The sequence below is a fragment of the Melospiza melodia genome, chromosome 3 (assembly GCF_035770615.1).
Source record: "Melospiza melodia melodia isolate bMelMel2 chromosome 3, bMelMel2.pri, whole genome shotgun sequence".
Taxonomy (NCBI): domain Eukaryota; kingdom Metazoa; phylum Chordata; class Aves; order Passeriformes; family Passerellidae; genus Melospiza; species Melospiza melodia.
In genome coordinates, this window is record NC_086196.1 from 59,631,647 (window position 1) to 59,651,955 (window position 20,309).

The 20,309-nt window shown below is 38.4% G+C and overlaps 1 protein-coding gene across 5 annotated transcripts in view; it reads left to right on the forward strand.

Moving 5' to 3' along the window:
- PLD5 (phospholipase D family member 5) overlaps positions 1 to 20,309 on the forward strand; it is a 169,903-nt gene that overhangs the window by 109,982 nt on the left and 39,612 nt on the right. For 4 of the 5 annotated variants that reach the window (XM_063151942.1, XM_063151945.1, XM_063151943.1 and 1 more), the window contains one exon: positions 3,967 to 4,081. In XM_063151942.1, coding sequence (XP_063008012.1) covers positions 3,967 to 4,081 — 115 coding nt within the window. Of the gene's footprint in view, positions 1 to 3,966; positions 4,082 to 9,481; positions 9,655 to 20,309 lie in introns of those variants that run through there. The other variant, XM_063151946.1, reaches the window with a different exon arrangement.

Genomic DNA, 20,309 nt, shown 5'->3' on the forward strand with positions numbered 1-20,309 from the left:
TAGGAATCTATGTTACTGAAGAATACAATAATGCAATTTGAGAGTCCTTCAGTAAATGCAGCATTTTCATATTTGTATCTCTCCATTTTATTTCTAATGAAGAATCTATGGTGTCAGAGACAGGAGCAGACAAGGGAACTCAGCCAGACTACAGTCAGCCTGTCTACAGTCTGCCAATAAATTGCTTTGGGGGAAATTTCAGGACCTTTTGGTATTGACAACTTTGGGATTGTTTTAATTCACCAGTTTTCTGTGGCAGGTACAGTTGGGATTGATGTTTGAGATTAATGTTGGTTTAAAGCCACCATGCAAAAGTAAATTTTTTCATGTGATAAATGCTTACTGCATTACTATTTTGTCACTTTTGATGTTTTTCAAACAACTCAGTGAAAAGTGTAAGAGAATATTTTATCAGGATAAGCAGACTTCTGGTGGTATTGTTTGTTAAAATGCAGATTTTGCTATAAGGTAGCCACAGTTTCATAGCACTTTGCTGCTCCTATTTGTCAGTGCTCACAAGCTGGGTATATAGCAATGCTTCTGATCACTGTCACGTAGTGGTGCAGCAGCCTGGTATTGTCTCACAAAGGGAATGTGGTCTGAATGACAGCATAAGGGTTTGTATTCAACAGAAGCATTTCAAATGTTCTGACAGCAGTAACAAAACATTTCAGACCTTCTGTGCCATCTTTTTTCCTTTTCATAGAACAAACCAGTAAAATTGCAAGTAAACATGTCAGAAAGTGTAGAAACTGAGTTTCAAATTAATATTAATGGAGAAGAAGTCTAGGTTCTTCAGCAGTGTGGGAAGAATTTCTAGTAACCCTATTTAGTGGAGTATGTACTTGCTTTTAAAAGCAAGTTGTGAATTTTTCATAGTTTGGTTCATCAAGCTTAAGCCTTGGGGATATGAATACCTGCTGAGGGATGATGCAGTGACAGGTGAGACAAAGGGAATTCTTTCCAATTTTGTCACAGGTGCTGGTTTTTATGTACCTGTATAAACGCAAGTGTTTGTGGTGAGTGCACTCCTTGTTTTAACCATCACTACTTAGAGATGTTGAATCAATCTGGGGTTTTACCATTCATAAACATTATTGGAAAAAAAAATGCCATAATTGAATAGCTTGTGGTGTCCCTGATGGGAAAACAGATGCATTTTCAGAGGAGATGGTTTCATTGGAATGCAGGGCTGCACTCCAAGCAATCTATGAATCCATAGGATGGGCTGTTCAGCAGGCAGCACGGCCTGTAGGAGACAGCTGTGTTGCTTACATCAGGGAAATCTCAGGAGGTGCTGCCAGATTCTTTTTTGTCCAAGCTGCAATTAATACAGAAAGTCCAGGCTTGTTTATCAAAGCTTTTATAAATCATGCGTGAATATAATCTCCTGCAGGTAGAAGTGACAATAATATCAAAAAATAACTACTGTAGTTCCCTGTATAAAATTAGGATCCATCCCCTGAAGCAATTCATTTAATCAGTTTTAGATATTAACTTTCTAAGCATTTCTTTGTCAAAACAGTTAACCCATTAATTTGTTTTGATAATGATAATAATTTTCCAACAAATGTATGAATGCATTTTCCATGTTTATTTCTGTATGCCAGAGTTTTCTGCTGTTCTTGTAGACAAAAATCAGTTTTTATAGATAACCTAGACAAAAACAGTGTTGATCAGTCTACTTAGTAAATGGAATCAACACAGAGAACCTGAGTAGCTTTTTCTACTTACATTTCTATTAGTTAATATGCATAATGCAAACCTTTTAATCCTTGAATTTCCCAGCTGACTTTTGCAAAGATGTAGCTAATGAAAACCAGAAGTGCTGAACCCACATGAAGCATATCCAAAGGCTGGCTGAGCTCTGGCATGCCAGGAGCCTGATGCTTCGGGGTAGCTGGGGGATGGGGCAAAGCAAGGGTTGGGAATTCAGCAGACAGCAGGACAACCATGGCTGTTCCCAGATTTGATTAGAGTCTAGACAGTAGCACTTGCATGAGAAACCCTCTTGGAGGGAGGAGGGCACTCAGGAACACCAGTCAGTGCCCCTCTGCTCCCCCAGAACCATGCTGGAGCAGCTGCATAACTCTGTATGGAGCATCCATCTCCTCCACAGTCTTATCTCATTAATTCTTAAATTCTCTCTAACATCTGCGCTTCTTCTTAAAAAGACCAAACATAATCTCTGGTGTAATAATTAAGGATTTTTTTCGCTTAATGAGGTATGTGATGGAAAGCCACTCCTTAAATTTACAGAGCAACTCAGGACTCTTGGGTGTGTGAGTTAAAATCATGGATGGTATTTTTTACGTATGGAAGCACCTGGCAACCTTGAGAAATGCTGAATCTGAGTAAAAGAAGCATTTGGAGCTTCATGCAAAGAATGTTTTTGTTTTTCTGTTCTGTTAGCTATTCTTTAATGCTTTCACTATAGCAGCATTGTGTTCACTGAAAAGTTCTTGCGAGCCCTGGGATGAGCAGGGAGCTGTACTATGGATTTGAGTGAGCAGGCAGGCATATATCACAAAAGTAAAGCAAACAGTAGTTCTGCTTCCATTGCAGCTTCTGCCTGATCGGTATTTTTGAGAAAGCTATATTTTAGGGGGATGGGTATTTTTATTTTGCCACATATATTAAAAATAAGTGAACATTAGAAAATAGGTCTGTACTTTAGAGAGGAGAAGCACTACTTTCTGTGACTGTGTAATGCTTAAAGCCCAGCAAGGCTCAAAGGATCAATCTGTCTAGGCAATTACAGGGCAAATTTCTAGGCTTTCCACTCTCTACTACTAATGGGTTTTTAGAGTGTTGGGAGGGCTTTTGTCAGAGGTTTTGTTGGTCCATGCTGCATTGTATTATATCAGCCTGAACTGCTCTTGGTTTGCTCATTTTTGTTGAATGTAAGGATCATTTTAAGATTCTTAGTTTGTACAGAGAATTATGTTACATGTTTCTGTGAAGAGCTTTATCTTCTACCTGTTTGTTTGAAAGTTTATGTATAGCTATTGCTTTTTTGTTTTAGGTTTACCCTAGGACAAACAATGCATTGAATCTAAAGTGAACTGTGTAGGTAGGGCAGGCATTTTGTCAGGTGCATAAGCCCAAAGTCTTTCTGTATTGGGCTGCTAATTGAACATGGTGTCTGCAGTACTAGGTTAGAATAGCACCAAGGAAGTGAGCTCTGGTTGTAGTTGTAGTAAACAACACAGGAGTTTATTCTTCACATGGTCTACTAATGTTTATGTTACTCAATTTTTTTTATTTAATTTAAAATATTCAACCTAAAATTTAAACATTTGCAATGCAATCAGAAGTTTTACTTCTGGTTTCTTTCTTCAATGTGTAAAAACATGGTGAATAAAAATTTTATTTTTTTTCATATGAAATTCCTGTTTTGACATGTGTCCAGCTCAGTATGGCTTTCCTTTTCTTGTTCTGTGTTAGAGATAGGGTTTAAATAGTAAAAATTTACAAAAGCATAAAAATTAAATACACATAAAATACCTACAGATAATTATTTTCCTTCTTGGTGTAACTCATCTGAAGATGAGCATGCAGATACTTGGGAATGTGTTGTACTGTGATTAGAACCACTTGAAAAAATATCACTCAATACAGAAAAAATGTAATAAACTGTTTTCCTTGAGAAAGTTAATGTCAAAATGTCCTTATGCAGCATAAAACCCCTGGACACTTCATTTTCTGCCTGACACCTGTCACCTTGTCAATATTGCACAATCTGGGAAAACTAAGAAATCTTATTGGCCTTCAGAACAATATTTCTCCAAGAAAATGAAATTTGAGGTGCAAAGCCTTAGAGTAGGTTTAATCATATCTAGGAACACAGTTACTCAGATGTTGTTTATAACGTTTTTGTTTTAGTGAGCTTTTTTAATTGGTTGATATACAGTTTGATCAATTCTGTGTCTAAAAGCTTCTGCTTTCCTTTAATGTCCTTCCCAGGGTCAGCGTCTTTTCGAAAAGCTGCTGGAACTGGCGTCCCGAAATATTGAAATAAAGCTCGTGAGCGATAAACTGCCCGTGGAATCCAAGGTATTAAACGACTTGAAAACAAAGGGTAAGACCAAGGTCTTTATGTCGTTCTGCCATTGGCTGCTGCGTGATGTTCCTGCTGTTTAAAATGCAGACTTGGATGGTGCATAAAACGCACGCTACTGGTACTGCACTATGACCCTGTAATCCTTCAGCTTTCTCTGGTTCACAGATGTCAGAAATCTGAAATTGTTACTGTAGCTGATGTGTACAAGTCCCATGCGAATAAAAAGGCAGTGCATTAGAGAGGTGTTTAAATTCCCTGTAGCCATTTTAACAGTAGGAAACAGAACCTGAGAGTCTGGGCTAATACCTTGTGGGACAAGATACTTTTCCTCTTTCGAGCAACAGCAAAGTAAATTAACAAAACAACTCCTGTATGGTACTGATGATCCTGAAGCACTGGAAAATAGACCATTGGTCAAATTTAACCAGCTGACAAGGTTCTTTGTGCTATGCATATTTCTTTGGTCTCTGGTTTCCTGATTGTAATTTTGAGGCTCACAACCCCCTATTCACAGTGGGATTGCACATTGGCACTGCATGAATGAACTTGCTTTGTGTAAAACAGCGTGGAAAAATAGTAAAGAGAATTCAAGCATTGCTGAAAGAAATTAGTCTCTCTTAGGAGTTCTAGCAATCTCATACACATTTCTCCTCTTAGTTATCTATATCTGATAAAATAATGATTTTAAGGATAAGATACACTTTTCAAAGATCAAAAAGAATGTGTTTTGATGGTGATCATTTTTGATGAAGATACCTGTACGGATCACAAAGGAAACTCTAAAGCATTTAATTAGGCAAAGGAGTTGTTATGTGTAGTAGCATCCTAACATAACATGACTGTTCATGGTGAAGAATAAAGGGCACCCTCCTTCAACAAAAATCAATCTATATTTGTTTAAATTCCTTGTAATCTGCTCACTGCACAAGTAAAAGAATATTACTAGTGGAAGTCCTTATCTCTCAGGGAAATTGGCTTTTAATCAAGATTGACATGTTATTTAAATTTAATAAACTTAAAATTAATTAAATAGTTAATAATTATAGATCCTCATAATTTCATAACACTACCTGTTCCAGGGATTTGATGATTTCTGCTACATAACCAAAAGAGATATTGATTCTTTGATAACCAGTAAGAATATATCAAATACTTTGTCAGATATGTGTGGAATGTCTTTTTCTGATATGTTCAAAAGAAATTGGTATTTCAATATCAATGTCAGTGAAATTATCTTTAGAAAAGTTGTTTCTTTTCCATGTGATTCTAATATCCCAAATTCCTATGAGTCACAGAATAGCAGAGGTAGGCCTGTACATTCATATCCATGTACTGGCAACAGATATTTTGAGTACCATTTATTAAAAATACCCAATACCAAAAATTATCCCCTTTCAAAAAAAGATGAGGAGAAATTTTTAGCTAGAAAAGGAGGAGAAATGTTTTAACACTTCCTTCTATTTTATGTGGGAATTAATCTAACCTGTGAAGTTAAAAAAAAAACCCCAGAACACAGGCTTTTACAATTTTACTAGCTTTAGTTTCCCTTATGCCTTTTTTAGATTTCTGAGACAGGAAATCTTACAGTATTTAAAATAAATTATCAATATATTTGTTCTCTAAGCTACAAAGGATTGGAGAAAGTTGCTGGTATTTTTTATGAGTTTTGTTGTCATCATCTTTGAACTCTGGAATTGTATATATCATTGTTTGCTATTGGCCTTTCTCAGACATCAATATTACAAGTTCTAGATTTTCCCACTATGATTTTTTTTCTCATCTCATGTTTTGGTCTGCTACTTTCTGCACTGATATTTTTATTAGAATGTCTTGGTTATGACAAGGTGATTGCCAGCTCTGTTGCAGTTATTTTACTCATTTAGGTCTGTTGTTTGGTTTTTATCTCCATGGAAGTTAGATAAATCTTTCTTTGGTTTTGCATTCCTGAAAAGAAATAAATTAGTTTTAAATTCAGTCAGATTTACTTGTATTAATTTTATGTTGAAATGAGTAGACCTTGTATGAGCAGGTTATGGTCCTGTTTGTGTCAAATAGAAGTTAAGTATGTGGCTGGCTTAAAAAAACCCAGATAACATTAATCTTTGCTATGCTATCCTGGAAAGCCTATCTACTAAAATTATTAATCTTTTTGCTTGTGAGGGGCTGGCTACCTGCATTCTCAGAAATCCATCAGAACTAATCATTGAAAGGGAACCGTGCATTGTCACTTGGACTTATATCCATGAAGACAAATAATTTTTTTTTTCCTGCAGCTAGCTGGTCAGATTTGTCTTTAAAATATGCCATGCACCCTTTTTAACAGATTCATTCCTCTCTTGGTGAAGAAAGCAGTAAACAAATCAGTAGCTCAGCCAAGTTGTGAAGCATCTCAGGATGGAGAACCAGAATACATTTGTCTGAGGAGACCCAAACCCTGACTTGTGGTGTCAGTCTGAATTGGGCAGCAGAGAGACCAAGCCCTGCTCTGGGGTTCATCACATGATAAAGGACTCTGATTGATCCTAAGCAGCAAACATGCTTGGCACCTGAGCCATGGGCAGTAGCATGGACAGAAAGCACATACACAGCCAGTGGGATGCTGGGAATTTCATCCTTTCTGGGTCTGCCTTCACCTTGCTAGGTGGGCATAGGTTTGGCTTTTCTTTCCAAGGCAGATTGTATGCACAAGTCAGACTGTCTCCAAGCTGTTCTACTGGATATGAGAGAGAATAGTATTGCATGAAGAGGGTGGAAGAGTCTTGCCTTTCCTTTCAGCAGGCTGAGTGATCAGAACGCCTGGGCTGTGCCCTCATGTGGTGCAGACTGGTTCCTAGGGCTAGGATGAGGGATAATTTGGCTGTTGGCCATGGATGTACCTGTTAATATATTGCTCAGGAACCTTAAGGGAATCTTCAGGCAGCATGCCCTGCCTGCTTTAAGAAGGAAAATAAAATTCCACCAAAGTGGAATTGCTTTAAGCACATGGGATTGCTTGAAGATCAGTACTTGGTTATCCATGTTTCCGTGCAGTGTTTTGGCTTTTTTGTACAGGGAACCATGGTAGGCTCCTGTATGGCTGCATCTCAACACAGGTGGCAAAATTATTTCTGCCAGGCAGATTATTCCAGCGCATCTTCCCTTTTTCCTAGACAGGCATGCATTGAGTCCCCTTGCCTCTTCTCCCCATTTCTGAAGAGTTGTAGAAAGCTGTTTTTATAGATCTTTTCCACCACAATGGTGCATCCTACCTGCTTCCTCTGCAGCAGCTATCCCTATTGATTAATAGAGGAGAAGGTTCAAATCTGACTTCAAATGTGGGCTGATGGGGTAAGGTAAATTATTTATGTGGAGTGAGGAGCAGAACTGAAGTGATGTGGAGTGAAATAAAATTAGTAATTCACAATCGCAATGCTAGTGCAGACATCTGAGCTACCTGTGAACCTGCAGGTTTGTCACCACTCCAGTAACTGGTTTTTAGCCTTTCTATGCTATCCTGACTTATTTGAGGTAACTGTGAAGCAGGGGAGCTTGATTACAGAAGTCCAGTGGCTGCAGCATGAAACATGGATTGATTTATTGTGCTAACACATCCCACTGTGTCAGCTGTGGTGACAGGATTCTCTGACTGCTGAGATAATGTACATTTGCCAATAATTGCTGGACTGTGGGAGTGTTATTTCGTTGCAAAACTAAGTATGCAAAAATGAGGAAATACTAATCCCATAGCATATATTTATGATAGACTTTAATTACGTTATCAGATTCTGTATTTTGCACAGAATACCTGGCTGGTATTTGTGGTAATATTAGCATATTAATCAGAGAGTTTTCCTTTCCATCATCCTCCTTGATGAGAATGCATCAAACATTCAATGCCTAAGGCAGTTGATGTTCATTCAGGGGATATTATTTCTGCTGGTAATGGCTAGAATCTTTTTTTATCTTCATATTTAATGTATGTCTCTAGGCTTTCTTCATTGCACATCTGCCAGATCCTGCACTGAATGCAGAATGATTAATTTCCTCATAGGCCTTTCTGTGCTGTTTCTCACTGTGGTATCTGAGTGCTCTGCAAATACAGTATTAATGAATTTCTTTTACAACATCCCTGTTAGGTGAGGTTTCTTGCTGTTTCTATCTCTTGGGGACAACCAATGATTATTAATGGCAACAAAGGCACCAGAAGCCAGATAAGGGCATTTGTTTTCTATAGTCACAATTAAAATTTTAAAAAGTATATTAGTAATTAAAGAAAAATAATCACATGTAAGTTTTCCCAGTGCATGTTGTCGAAATTATTACTGAACAGACTATAAACTGTGATATTTTATAGGATATATGTATGTCGTACCATGCATATCTCTCTATGACTCTCTTGTGAAAGGTAGGTCTGTCTTTAGACAAAATTTGCCTCATTGTGTAAACAAACATGTTCTTCTTTATCCTCTTTGTACTGTGACAGTAGCTTATTAATGCTTGTTTTCATGGTTATTGTTTTAGCCTTTTCTCAGCTGGGGCTCAGTCTACTAGACTGAAGTGTTTCTTGTAACCCTCCCCCTCCTTTCACATAATTATGTACCGGTCTTTGTTCATCAGTAACATTTGAATAGCACTGTCTCCAATTAGCAGGTTGTTGTATTATTTCTCACGTGTACAGAATCTAAATCCCTTACTAATTGCTATCTTATTTTAGCTGATAGTGTTCATGCTTTTTAAGACATACCAATGGATTTTCCTGCTTCAATTTGCATTGCTTCCTTTATTTTCTATTTTTTCCCTAGTACTCCTTTTTCATGAAGCATTTTTCATATATTTGCAAGGAATATTTTGTCTTTTGTCAGTGGTGGCTGAGGCAGATAAGAAAAGAGGAGTCTGTCCATGTCACAGTGTGATTTTAGAAAAATATCTTCTAAGTCCTTTTAGTAATCACTTTTATGTATTAGCAAGGAAAGCAGAGAATAATAGGAAGTCATTGTCATAGGCAGGATCCGGTCACTAGATCACATGTGCAGCTGTTATTTACTGAGCAGTGAATGCACATTTGCCCAGGATTACAGACTTTCCTTATCAGATACAACCAAAACAAAGAAACTTAAAAGGTACATTGTTGTAGAGTGATAAATAAATGAGTAGATAGTAAAACTCTGGAAATTTATTATGCATTAAGTTGTGCCCTTTAGATTACAAATACTAACAGATACCATTCCATGACAAATTTAATCAGGTTACATCTGGGCAGCTGCACAATCCCAGCTTCCTCTTTGCTCTCCTCACCCTGTATTGTCCCTGCCTTCTTCCTTGCACCAGTGATCATGTGGTGAGACAGTTCAGGGAGCTGATTTGGCTACAGACTGCTTTTTTTGGGGCTAGCTTAATTGTCATTTGCATTAGATTTCTGGATTAGTCAGTGTGTGATCTCACAGGCTGGGGGCAACACAGGGAAAGGAAACACATAGCTGGACTGGACAAGGGAGGAAGGACCACTGGAACCTGGTTGCAACAAGTTCAATCTGCCATGGCACCAGAGAGCTCAAGCTCATGTAATGTCAAGGGACTTCTGGAAGTTTGAGGGTTTCCTGTAGAGTCTGAACGTAAGTGTCACACAATGGACAGCAATAGTAAATATAGTTTATATAAATTATTAAATGTGTTTAATTCCATATTCTGTCTGCTTCTGTTGGCATACTTAAGGTGCTGTGTAGTGTTAGAGCTGGGTTGCTTGTGGGGCATGAATTTTTACTGTTGGCCACAATCATGTTCTCTTTCCCTGTCTTCTTGTGGAGGAAAGGAAGATATAAATTTTAACATACTGTAGAAGAACTGAAAGACATTTGCTATGTCATAGAAAAGATGGAGATCATCTGGGAGTATCAGAACGTTTTTTTCTTATGAAATAAACAGTGAATTTGGTGCTTTTTTTGAACTAGAGCCTTTGTATACTGCAAGCCCTTGAAATGTGAAATTGGCCATTCTGGAGAAACTGACATTTTTTCTGGAAAAGATAAAGCTATAAGACAAAGAGGGAACATTTCCTGATTAGTTTTCTTGGGCCTAAAACTGTTTAGGGTTTGGGTGACTGAAGTTTTTTGACAGCTAGGATAAACCATGATGACATGGATTAACTTTAAGCACGAAATACTTGATTCCAGTATTATAAAAAATTGTTCAAAATATGGGGGCAGTGGTCTGTAAAGAGATTAGACAAGAGCTATCACTGGCAATTTTAAGAATAAAATAGACAAGCTTCTGTGCCGAATGGCCTCATAGATCTGGTGCATGGGAAAGGTCTAGATTGATTTCAAAGCTGGGTTTAATCATTGTGTAATGATTTGGAAGGAGAACACAAGGAGAACATAAACTTATGTACTTAAAGACATTTATTTCAAGATAAGATGGATTTTTTTTTTTTCAGCAGAACAATTATTCACTGGAACAACCTTCCTCAGGGACATGGTAGAGTCTCCATCACTGGAGGTTTGCAAGATATTACTGGACAGGGTGCTGAATAATCTCATACAGGCTTCCTTTTTCCACAAAAAACTGGGTCAGATGGTCTTCTGAGGGCCCTTTTAACCTGGGATTTTCTGATTCTAATTAAGTCTTTAATTTCCTCTTCATGTGAAGATAATGTTGGGAATCAATGTAAATACTCTGCAAAGACTAAGAAGAAAATGCATTCTGTTCATATAATGGGAAGCTAGAATTCAGAAGGTGGATCTTGAAGAGATTTCTGCCTGTCCAGATGTCAGTTTTTGCACAATGTATCATAAGAATAATATTATCTGATGCATGTACCATTGGACTGTAAAGAGTGCTCTTGACAGCTGGTGTTCAATGGATGGTTTTGCATAAGGCATTGAATGGATCTGTAGCTCCATTGCTTTCTTCGTGCATTTCCTAGGCTGGATTCTCCAAGAGTGTGTGTGAGGGAAGGATGTTAAGATGGAGGAAATTCCTACAGCAGTACCAAAACCAGAGTGGCTTTTCCTTAGGATTTTTCATGAAGAAGTAAGCAGGATTTTTTGAGGGGTGAGTCTTCTTGAAGAAAGCAAATAATTTGGGTCTGAGTTCCGTAGAGATAAATAAAGGTGCATGTAAGCAGAGGGCAAGAAATCTCTTTCATTCCTTTCAAATCATAAATATTGACATTTTTCTAAAACTCTAAGTCACACTTGAAAATACGAGAGTGTACAAAAGGCAGATAATGAAAATTCCACTGACAACACCTTTAACATCTGATTTTAAAATTCATTTTTATATTTTGATTTATTATGAATCATGCCTTGTTCAGTTTTTATTATTCATTTAGACAGCTCGGATGCAAGAAAATAGTAGATGCAAGATTTGATTTATCTTATATTAGTTGCTATTGGAGAATGTTTCCTGATATTTTCTCAAAAACTTTAAGCCTGTGACAAGCAATCTTAAAGCCAGTTCCAAGATGGAAGATCTCATTAAGTTCTTTGCCTCTTAGAATGCGTATTAACTTTGGCAGTGTTCTATGTAGTGAGAATTACCAAGCTGAATTCCCAAAGCTAGCTGCAGCCCATCTGAAAGGAAAGAAGCAGGTGCTAGTTTTGCATCAGAGATTCAAGCATTCATACCTAAGATGCAGAAACTAGGTTTGTTTTTGGAGAAATGTCTTTCTGTTCAGGCACCTAAACTGACTTACCTCAGTTTATGTTGCACAGTGTGCACACATCCACAAACATCTTGATCACAAGGGAATGTTCAGTGCTGGTTTTGTGCCTAAATCCCCTGAGAACTCATATGCAACATTTCTTATTTGTTTCAGCTGGGGGGGCTGGGTAATGTAAACCACATCCAGCCTTATGAAACATGACTGAAAAGTGCAAGTGGGGACTATTTTTGTTACATGTGTTTCAATAACCAATCTTCAACACAGAACATCTGCCTGAGTTGCAGAAGATGATGTTGATAAATCTTGCTCTGTCTGAAAGTTTCTAATACAGCTGTCTGCCTTACCAGGCACCTGACAGAAAGCAAATCACTTAAGCTAGTATTGAACATCTTAAACTTCTTAAAACTAAGCTTACAGTCACAAAGATTTAGGAAGGGCAGAAGGTATTTTGTAGTGCTGCTCTCTTAGTTCTTCCTATTTGAGTTCTAGCAGTTTGCAGAAAATCTTTTAATCTGTTTGCATTTAAAGATGACTGTAGTAGTCACATATTCATTTGGGGTAGAAGAAACCTGGCTTCCAGTCCCTACTCTGCTTCTGGTCCTTCTATTGCCTCCAGATATATTTTGAAAGAAATTTCTTAGCCTTAATAGTAAGAGAAGTGTTTTAAGATTCTGATTGTAGGACAGAATTTTAAAACTTCATTGGATAACCCATTTTTTCTGTGCAAAAAATGAGGAACTGGTGTAAACAACATATTTTCCATCAGCATTGGCTGCTGCCTAGTTTGGATGTCTTTTAGCTCAAAAAATACAATAAACTAGTGATAATCTAGTTTTTATTAGAGGTTCTACAGGAAACTATATGCCTAATCTGGGAATTAAACTTTCCCTAGATACACAAATATCCTCATTTTAGGCACCACAATAGTTCATAATGTGAACAGATTACTTTCTCTTGTGAGCCTGAAGCACACTAACTTTAAAAAGATTTAGGCATAGCCTGACTTACAGAGTTATCTAGTAGGAGCAATTTAGCAGTATGAGGCTGTCACATCCACAGCCAATAGAGGGAGAAAAAAACCAAAACAAACTTCACAATCACTTAAATTCTGAAGGCAGACAGGGCCTTGGGTTGTACTCGCTTGTTTTGCAAAGAAAAAGGGGGAAAAGGTTCACTTAAGCCTTAAACTTAAAATCTGTCTTTTAGAGCCAGATATGTAAGCAATAAATTCTGATTCTAAGCTCTACAGCTTCTGTGTCTGTAGACTTAGAAATGTGTACCTTTGCTGAGAGAAATGGCTGTGTACCCAAAGACAGTACCCTCTCATTGCTAATGTGTACTTTGGCATTATAAAATACCAGTTGTGCTTTCAGTATCTGTGGTCAGAGCTTCAAAGATGCATAGGTAAATAATAATGCATTCATTTAAATAATTTTCTTCATTATTCAAATTCAGGTCTACTGTGATGTGTATTTGTTAGGGACAGGTGTACTGTGAGGTATATTTAAGATGTTAGGTGTTCAGTAGAAACAATATCATAATTCTTCTGCTTTGAAATTTGTAATGGAAAAGGTCTTTCATGGTAGATTGATCAGTATTTTACTACATAATTTCAGTTTGCAAATATTACACTCAAGTCTGGTACTAAGGTGTGTGTATTCATGGATTTGGTAGCAGTGGGCACTTTTGTATTTAATAAGCTCCAGCACAGCTATGAGCATTTGCAACCCAGCGATCTTGTAAACAGCCAAAGTGCTCTTGTCAGGTAGGACCTAGTCAGTCCAACACAGGAGCTTGTGCCACAGGGATCATCTTCAAATCTTGCCTGGTGGTTTACATGCTGGAATGGATTCTTCCCGTATGGCACTAGCTGCTCTGAATTGCTGACACTCTTTAGCACAGAGGAACCAATAACGGATGGCATGAGCAGAAATTAGTTGTGACATTTTTAAAGCATATGGATAGCGTGCAAGTTCCTACCTACAGCTACTGAAAGAGTTGGTAAGAGCTGCCAGGGCCATCTGAGCTCAGAAATCCTTCGTTAGGTAGCTGTGCTCCCTTTGCAGAAATTTTGGCATCCCATGCTTTCTCTTGTGTGCAAAAATACTAATGTTATCTCATCCTGCAAGGGCATGAAGGCTAATGATCCTAAAAGGGATCCAAGGAAAAGAATTTAATTTTGATCAATTTTGGTTTGTCCATTTCACATACTTAGTGTTCACTGGAAGCCTGACTGTTTCCTTGGAACTGTACCTTGGTCAGTCAAAGCCATGCTACTGGTATGATTTGGTGTATTTTGATTGCTGCTGATTTGCAAGCAGGCTCCAGCCTTCTCAGCGGGTCTCAGTGTTTTGTCTCTCACCCTGTTCAAGTTTTTTCTGTCATCTAGACTGAAGTGTAACTTCAAACCTGGGCAGCTCTGAGAAGACCATCACCTGAAGTGACATGACACAGACACTTGTATTATGTTCTTTTAGCTGCTTCACTGCTAGCTCAATTTCTGCTTCAAACCTGGTTAAATACTGTGTGCTCAAAGTTGTATAAGAAGCATTAACAAATGCCCAAACCCAACTGGCAACACCACTTGGTTTTCATTTGATGAACATAAAATGCTACAATTGTGCTGTACCATGCAACCAAATCTTGCTAGTTTATACAATATTAGTTTCCAAGCCTGATCTTTGTAACATGGATTTGCCACTATGACACTGATCTTTCTGGTAATCTCCTATAGCAATTTTCAAATTAACCTTCACTTCTGCAGCACTTTGGTGCGTTATGAATTTTTACACAGCCTAATGGTTGGAAAGCAAATTACATTAAGATAATTCTGAAGTTATTTAAACGGAAGCAAAGTTCTCAGAGGATATCTCTGTTACTCTCCATCTTTTCCATGTCTTTCTGCATGTCCTTACAGAGCAGTTGTTTTTAATGTTTATCCTTGAGAACAGAGTGATTTCAGCCCGTTTTCCATCCTTTGGACAAAATATTAACTTTTTACATTGTGTAAGTCTTAGTAATTATGTAGTACAGAAATTGACAGTCATTTCAGTGACTCAAAGCAAATCAGATCCCTACTCTTGAAGCTTTTAATCTCAGTAGTCTTGTTAGCATTAAAGTGATGGACAAAAGTGCCAGCAGTTATAGGACTACATAATTACTGTACTAAGCTTCAAAATCACTACAAAAGAACATTGTGATGATTGCAATGAGAAGCTTTCATAATAACAGTTCCTAAGCAAAGGACCACAGAGCAGCTGTTCTCAGCCATAAGACAAAGGATTGTAACCAAGTCCCTGATTTGATATTGGGATTTGAAGTGCCTTGCTGCCTTCTGTTCCTGCTTTCATAGAGATCCCAGTAGTCAACTGCAAGCAGTCCAGTTCCTGTGCACTACTGCCATCCCAACTGAACTGGTCCAGCTTTGTTTCTTATTGTCCTCAAGCCAATTCTGACTCTCCTGTGTGGTTTGGAGTAGAAAAAGAAGTCCTACAGACCTGGTTATCCACCAGTGCAAAATGTCACAGGGTAGTAATATACCTGTATTCCTGTCCTTCACAGGGAGTTGTTGATATTTACACTGGAGAAATGAAACAATATTTGTTTTGTGGTCTAGTCCCTCTGCGGTGCTTAAATCCTCCGTGATTTCAGTGTGCAGTTACTTTTATTGACTGTATATTGTGTGTGTCCTTCACACAGATAATAAGATAGAATCCGTGGGGTTGTGGGTTCCTTTTGTTTTGCTTTCTACATTTCAAGTAGGCTGTTTGGAAGAAAGTCAATCCATGTTAAAAATCTGCTAACTGACAAGCTATTGATATGTATCCCCTAGGTATTTCCTCAAATCGATGTATTTTTTCCCCATATATATTTTGTTTTTTCTCAGTCCACTGTCTGGATTTTTCTAATTTTGGCATCAGGGCATGTCCATTTTTCTCTTTAAAATGCCTCTGTTTAAATGAATGAAGTATCTGGGTGACCAAGCCAGAATAATGAAGCCCTCAAAAATGCATCTGACAGACTAGTTAGAACAATAGTAAATCAAGTGTGAGACTTCAGCCTGCTACAGCAGAGCTGCAGTGTGTAGTGTATGTGCTTACTTTGATAAAAAAGAGGCTGTAGACGTGTCTTGTTCTTTCAAGAACCTTGGATTCATGATAGTAAAAAACTCAGCTTCAGTTATTGTTTGGACTAAGAAAGCAAGAAGAAATTCCCTGAGTCCTAAATTGCAACAACCATCAGAAATCTATGTTTATTTTGGGGGTGTATATAATGAGTTAATACCTGTAGAAGTCCTAGCACATGTAAATAATGTAAAATTAGGACCAATCTGGGTATCCCAAAGCCATGGATAGCCTTAGAACTCTTAAGAAAATGTTTTTCCTTTCCACAAATTTATTTGAAAAAGCTTGAAGAATATACTATGCTGCTTATGTAGTTATAAAATAAAATATGTTCCTCAAGTAATTGGAGCAAGAGGGACTGAATGAATAATTGGATAAATATATATGATAAATGAAACAATGTAAGAGTAGGCAAGGGCAAGAGTGAAATTATGAACTGAGTGTGAAATGGAAGAGAGCAAAGGAGAGGGAGGATGAATGATGTTGGGGGAAAGTAGTGGGGGAAATGAAATCTGAGGGAGGAATGAATCAGATAAAACCAAAGGTCAGAAACTTAAAACTGGGTAATTAATTTGGGAAAAGATCAGAACAGAATGTTGTCAAAAGGTGAAGCATGTTATTGGTGGACTTTTGACAGCATGGAAAGTAAAATAATTGCCATTGAGAAAGGAATGACCTGAAAAAAATGAAGAAAAGTCAAAGGCTGACTCAGCAAGATAACAAGATAGAATCAAAGGAAGGAGGTGGAGAAAATTGCTTAGAGACAAGGGAGAAGTAGTGAAAGGAAATGTCTATGCCACTGGCAGACCCAGATTACTTCTGGCTGTGCCTCTGCTTTTCTTGTAGGGCCACAGCCAGGTCAGCTGGTGCTCTTGGCTTTCAGTAGCCTGAAGATAATACTCTGTTATTTCAGAGGCTGCTCAGAGAATCATCTAATGAAAGTTCAGGGAAAAAAGTAGATTCTGTTATGAAGGAATTGTAAAAATTAAAAGCAGTAGCCACCCAAGGAGGCAAACTCTGCCCTCAACTCTTTGCCTGCCCTGCAGCATCTCACCTTCCAGAACTGAGATTTATTTCTCCTTCAGGAGAAGGAAACTGACAGAACCCAAAGCAGAGCTCCAGATGTCTGAGGAGCACATTTTGAGAATAATGCACAAGTGTTGTTACTGCTAGTCAGCATATTTAGAAGAGACTGTTGCCAGTACTGATGATTTTAGAATATATAAATATCAGAATGAAATCATGTTGCTAAGTTAAAAAGAGAGATAGGGATAAATAGTCACTGCATTTTTCTTGGTAGAGATTTAGCCTTGTTCATTCATAAAAGGTTGTGATCTTAATTCCTCATGTGTAAGGATGAAAAATGTCACTGAATTCTTGGATGTTTCATCCAAGAAGTATATAAATAAATATAGTGGTTCATAATGCTAATCCAAGTAAAGAAAAGTCTTCACAAGGAAGTGGGATAAGCAGTGTTCAAGTTTACTAATCTCTCCATTATATTTAAAATGGCTTTCTTTTGTAGTAAAAACATATGCAATTATACTTAGGGAAAGAAAGAAAGCCACAATCCAACTTTAATAATGTTTTTACTGATTGTATTATAGTCTTCCTTTAAGTGGTAATATGCTTTGTCGCCTGAATCAACTAAGTAAGAAAATTACTTTTCCCAATCTCCAAAGCAATCACTTTTATAGCTTTGTCTAGTAAATGAGCAGTCTACTCTCCAATAATGAAGGGCAAAAAAAGATGTGGATTTTTTTTTTAATATTCTAGCAAACTTTGTTGTATATGAGTTCTCTTACAGACTCTACTGAATCATCAGACTCTCAGAGAAGATTTGTACTAAGAAAATGCTATTTAAAGGAATGCTGAGTTCTGCTAAGGGGAAAGAATTGAACTGATCATCAATGCTCTCATTATTCAAAATTTTATTTAAAATTTTCTATGATTTGATCTGAAATACTTCAAATAGCTCAAAAAGAAGTAAAAAATGATGTAAAAATACTGATATCAAAGTCAAGGCAGTAAAAAATGAGGATTTTTCTCAGATTTGCTACTTCAAGCAGCAGCACATGTTAAAAGAGGCAGAAATGTTTGCTACTGTCGATAAAATTACTAGAAGGAAAGGAAAAGCTGTTTGGAGCTTTTAAAATTACACTAAATTCTTGTGCATGGGCTCAATTCAATTTTTTTTAAGACAAACTAAAATGGGAGCCCTAAACTTTGGCCCAAACAGTAAGAGATTTTTTGGCAAATGCAGTACAGAAATCCCTGGTTTCAGAGGCCACATCTAGGTTGGAAATGTAGAGTTGAGTATGTCTTTTCCTGTCTTGTTCTATGTAGTGAGCTATACTGTTGGCTGCTGGCATCTTCTGCTGGGTGACAGCAAATGCCTCTCAAGGACATGCTGATACCCTGGACTTCCATCATGGAAAAGAGCAGAGATCTGTAGTTATATGAGTTTATTCCTTCTTTGCAGTCTAAAATTCTGTGTATAGGTGAAGTAAACACATCTATGCATGATTTATCAGGTGTGAGGATGGTGAGGCATTGGAGAAGGTTGTCCAGAGAAGTTGTTGATGCTTCATCACTGGAACTGTTCAACGCCAGTTTGGATGGAGCTTTGAGCAACCCGGTCTTCCATCTGCTGGAAGGTATCCCTGCCCATGGTAGAGGGTTTGGAACTAGGTGACCTTTGAGTTCTCTTCCAGCCCAAGCCATTGTATGATTCTATTCATGGGGGAGGTCAGGTGTTCTCCTGCTGTGTCTGTTCTGTGGGTAAAGAGGGGAATCTCTATCTCTGTGCTGTCATATTTGTGATGGACCACTGGCTGTTTGCTGGTGAATCAGAAGTGAGGTGTAGCTGGGTGGGTATTACAAGTATTACAAAGAAATACTGTCAGGCCTCTCTTTTGTCTGGCCTGTGAGATGGGATGGGAAGCACTTTGGTTAAATTTCTGGGATTTTTCTGCTGAGTAAATCAAAAGGGCCCAGCAGGCAGCACAAAATGCATTATGTGGGGGAGAGCTAACACTCCCACTCTGAACTCTAGCTACAGCTGGGTACTTAGCTGAGAAATCAGTGTTTTGATTACTTGGGTAGCAACAAAGGCCAACATTTGACTTCTTCAAAGCCAGTGTAAGGGTATATTTAGATAAATGTGACTTTGGGAACTAACTAGTTCCCAAGATGCCATTGAAGTTAAATCAGCAATTGCAAGAAATTAATTCTGACCTTTCTTTGTTCTCAAAAATCTGTCATCCTGTATCCAGTCAGCAAACTCTGCACACATGAGGGTCCCTGATGGGTCTTTTCTTGATTTTCTGTGTCACTGTTGACCCCTATGTAAGCACATGGGGAATGCCAACCCAAGCAAATGCTAGAATTGCCTTCTTATCTCTTTGCACAAGACAAATGATTATGCAAGATGAAAGGCAAACAAATTCTGGAGCTTGCCACCTGAAATTACTGAGGCCTGATTTTGAGAGGAGTGGAGGCTGAGGCTATGTGGGTGTACCTTTAAATGGCAGCACTGGCAGAAGCAGTTCCTGCATCTTGTTGCACTCAGCCACAGCCACTCATTCCCACACTTGCTCTCTGCCTTCAGCTGTGTTTGAAAAAATTGTTTACTGCCATGTGGTGAGCTGGACTAGTGAATTGTTCTACATTTGAAATACCTTTCTTATTTTTATTTATGTTTAACCTGGATCCATTTTCTGATCCAAATGATTCCCTGAAAAAGCTCCTTCAGCACATCTGAGGGGGCAGTGGAGGGATGCTGAAGGGCTGCTGAAGATGACATCTGTTCATGCTACTATTTTCTAGGGTAATTTGTGTTGGTTTTTTGGGGTTGGATTTTTTTTCCCTTTTTTAAACATGACAGTTGTAGTTCTGTAATACTTTGGTTTCAGAAAGAGCTGGGATTTGTAATGCTCATTTGTCACTATATTCCTTTTTCTTCCTGCTCTTTCCTGTCCCCATTCTCAGCTCTTGGCTTCCACAGCTGTGTGGCTGGAGCAGTTTCTGGGGCTGTACCACCTCACAAACATTATTTCAACCCACTGACTGAGTAAAAAACAAATCAAAAAAGCAATGGTGAGTGTAGAGGATATTTGCTCCCCTGATCATCCAGGGCAGAGCCCGTCAGCATGTTGCAGTCTGCTGGGGAGGGAAGGGAGCCAGGAAGAAGCTGGCACAGGGCCTGGAGAGGGGGCTGGGAAGTCAGCTGGCAGCGATGGAGACCTCTCTTCTCACGTCCTCAGCTCCACAGGGAGATCCTTGACTGCAGCCTGTCTGCTTAGGAGAGCTCTCTTGTAGCAGCCTTTCTTCCAAGCTGCAGCCAGACAGGGACACGTGAGCTGGCTGGGGAGCGTGCCAGTGGAGATGAACAGCAGCAGCACACAGGAGGCAGAGTGACTGTGTCCCTGAACACCCACACCACAGCCCCAGGCATGTGAGCCCATCCACTGCAATCCCA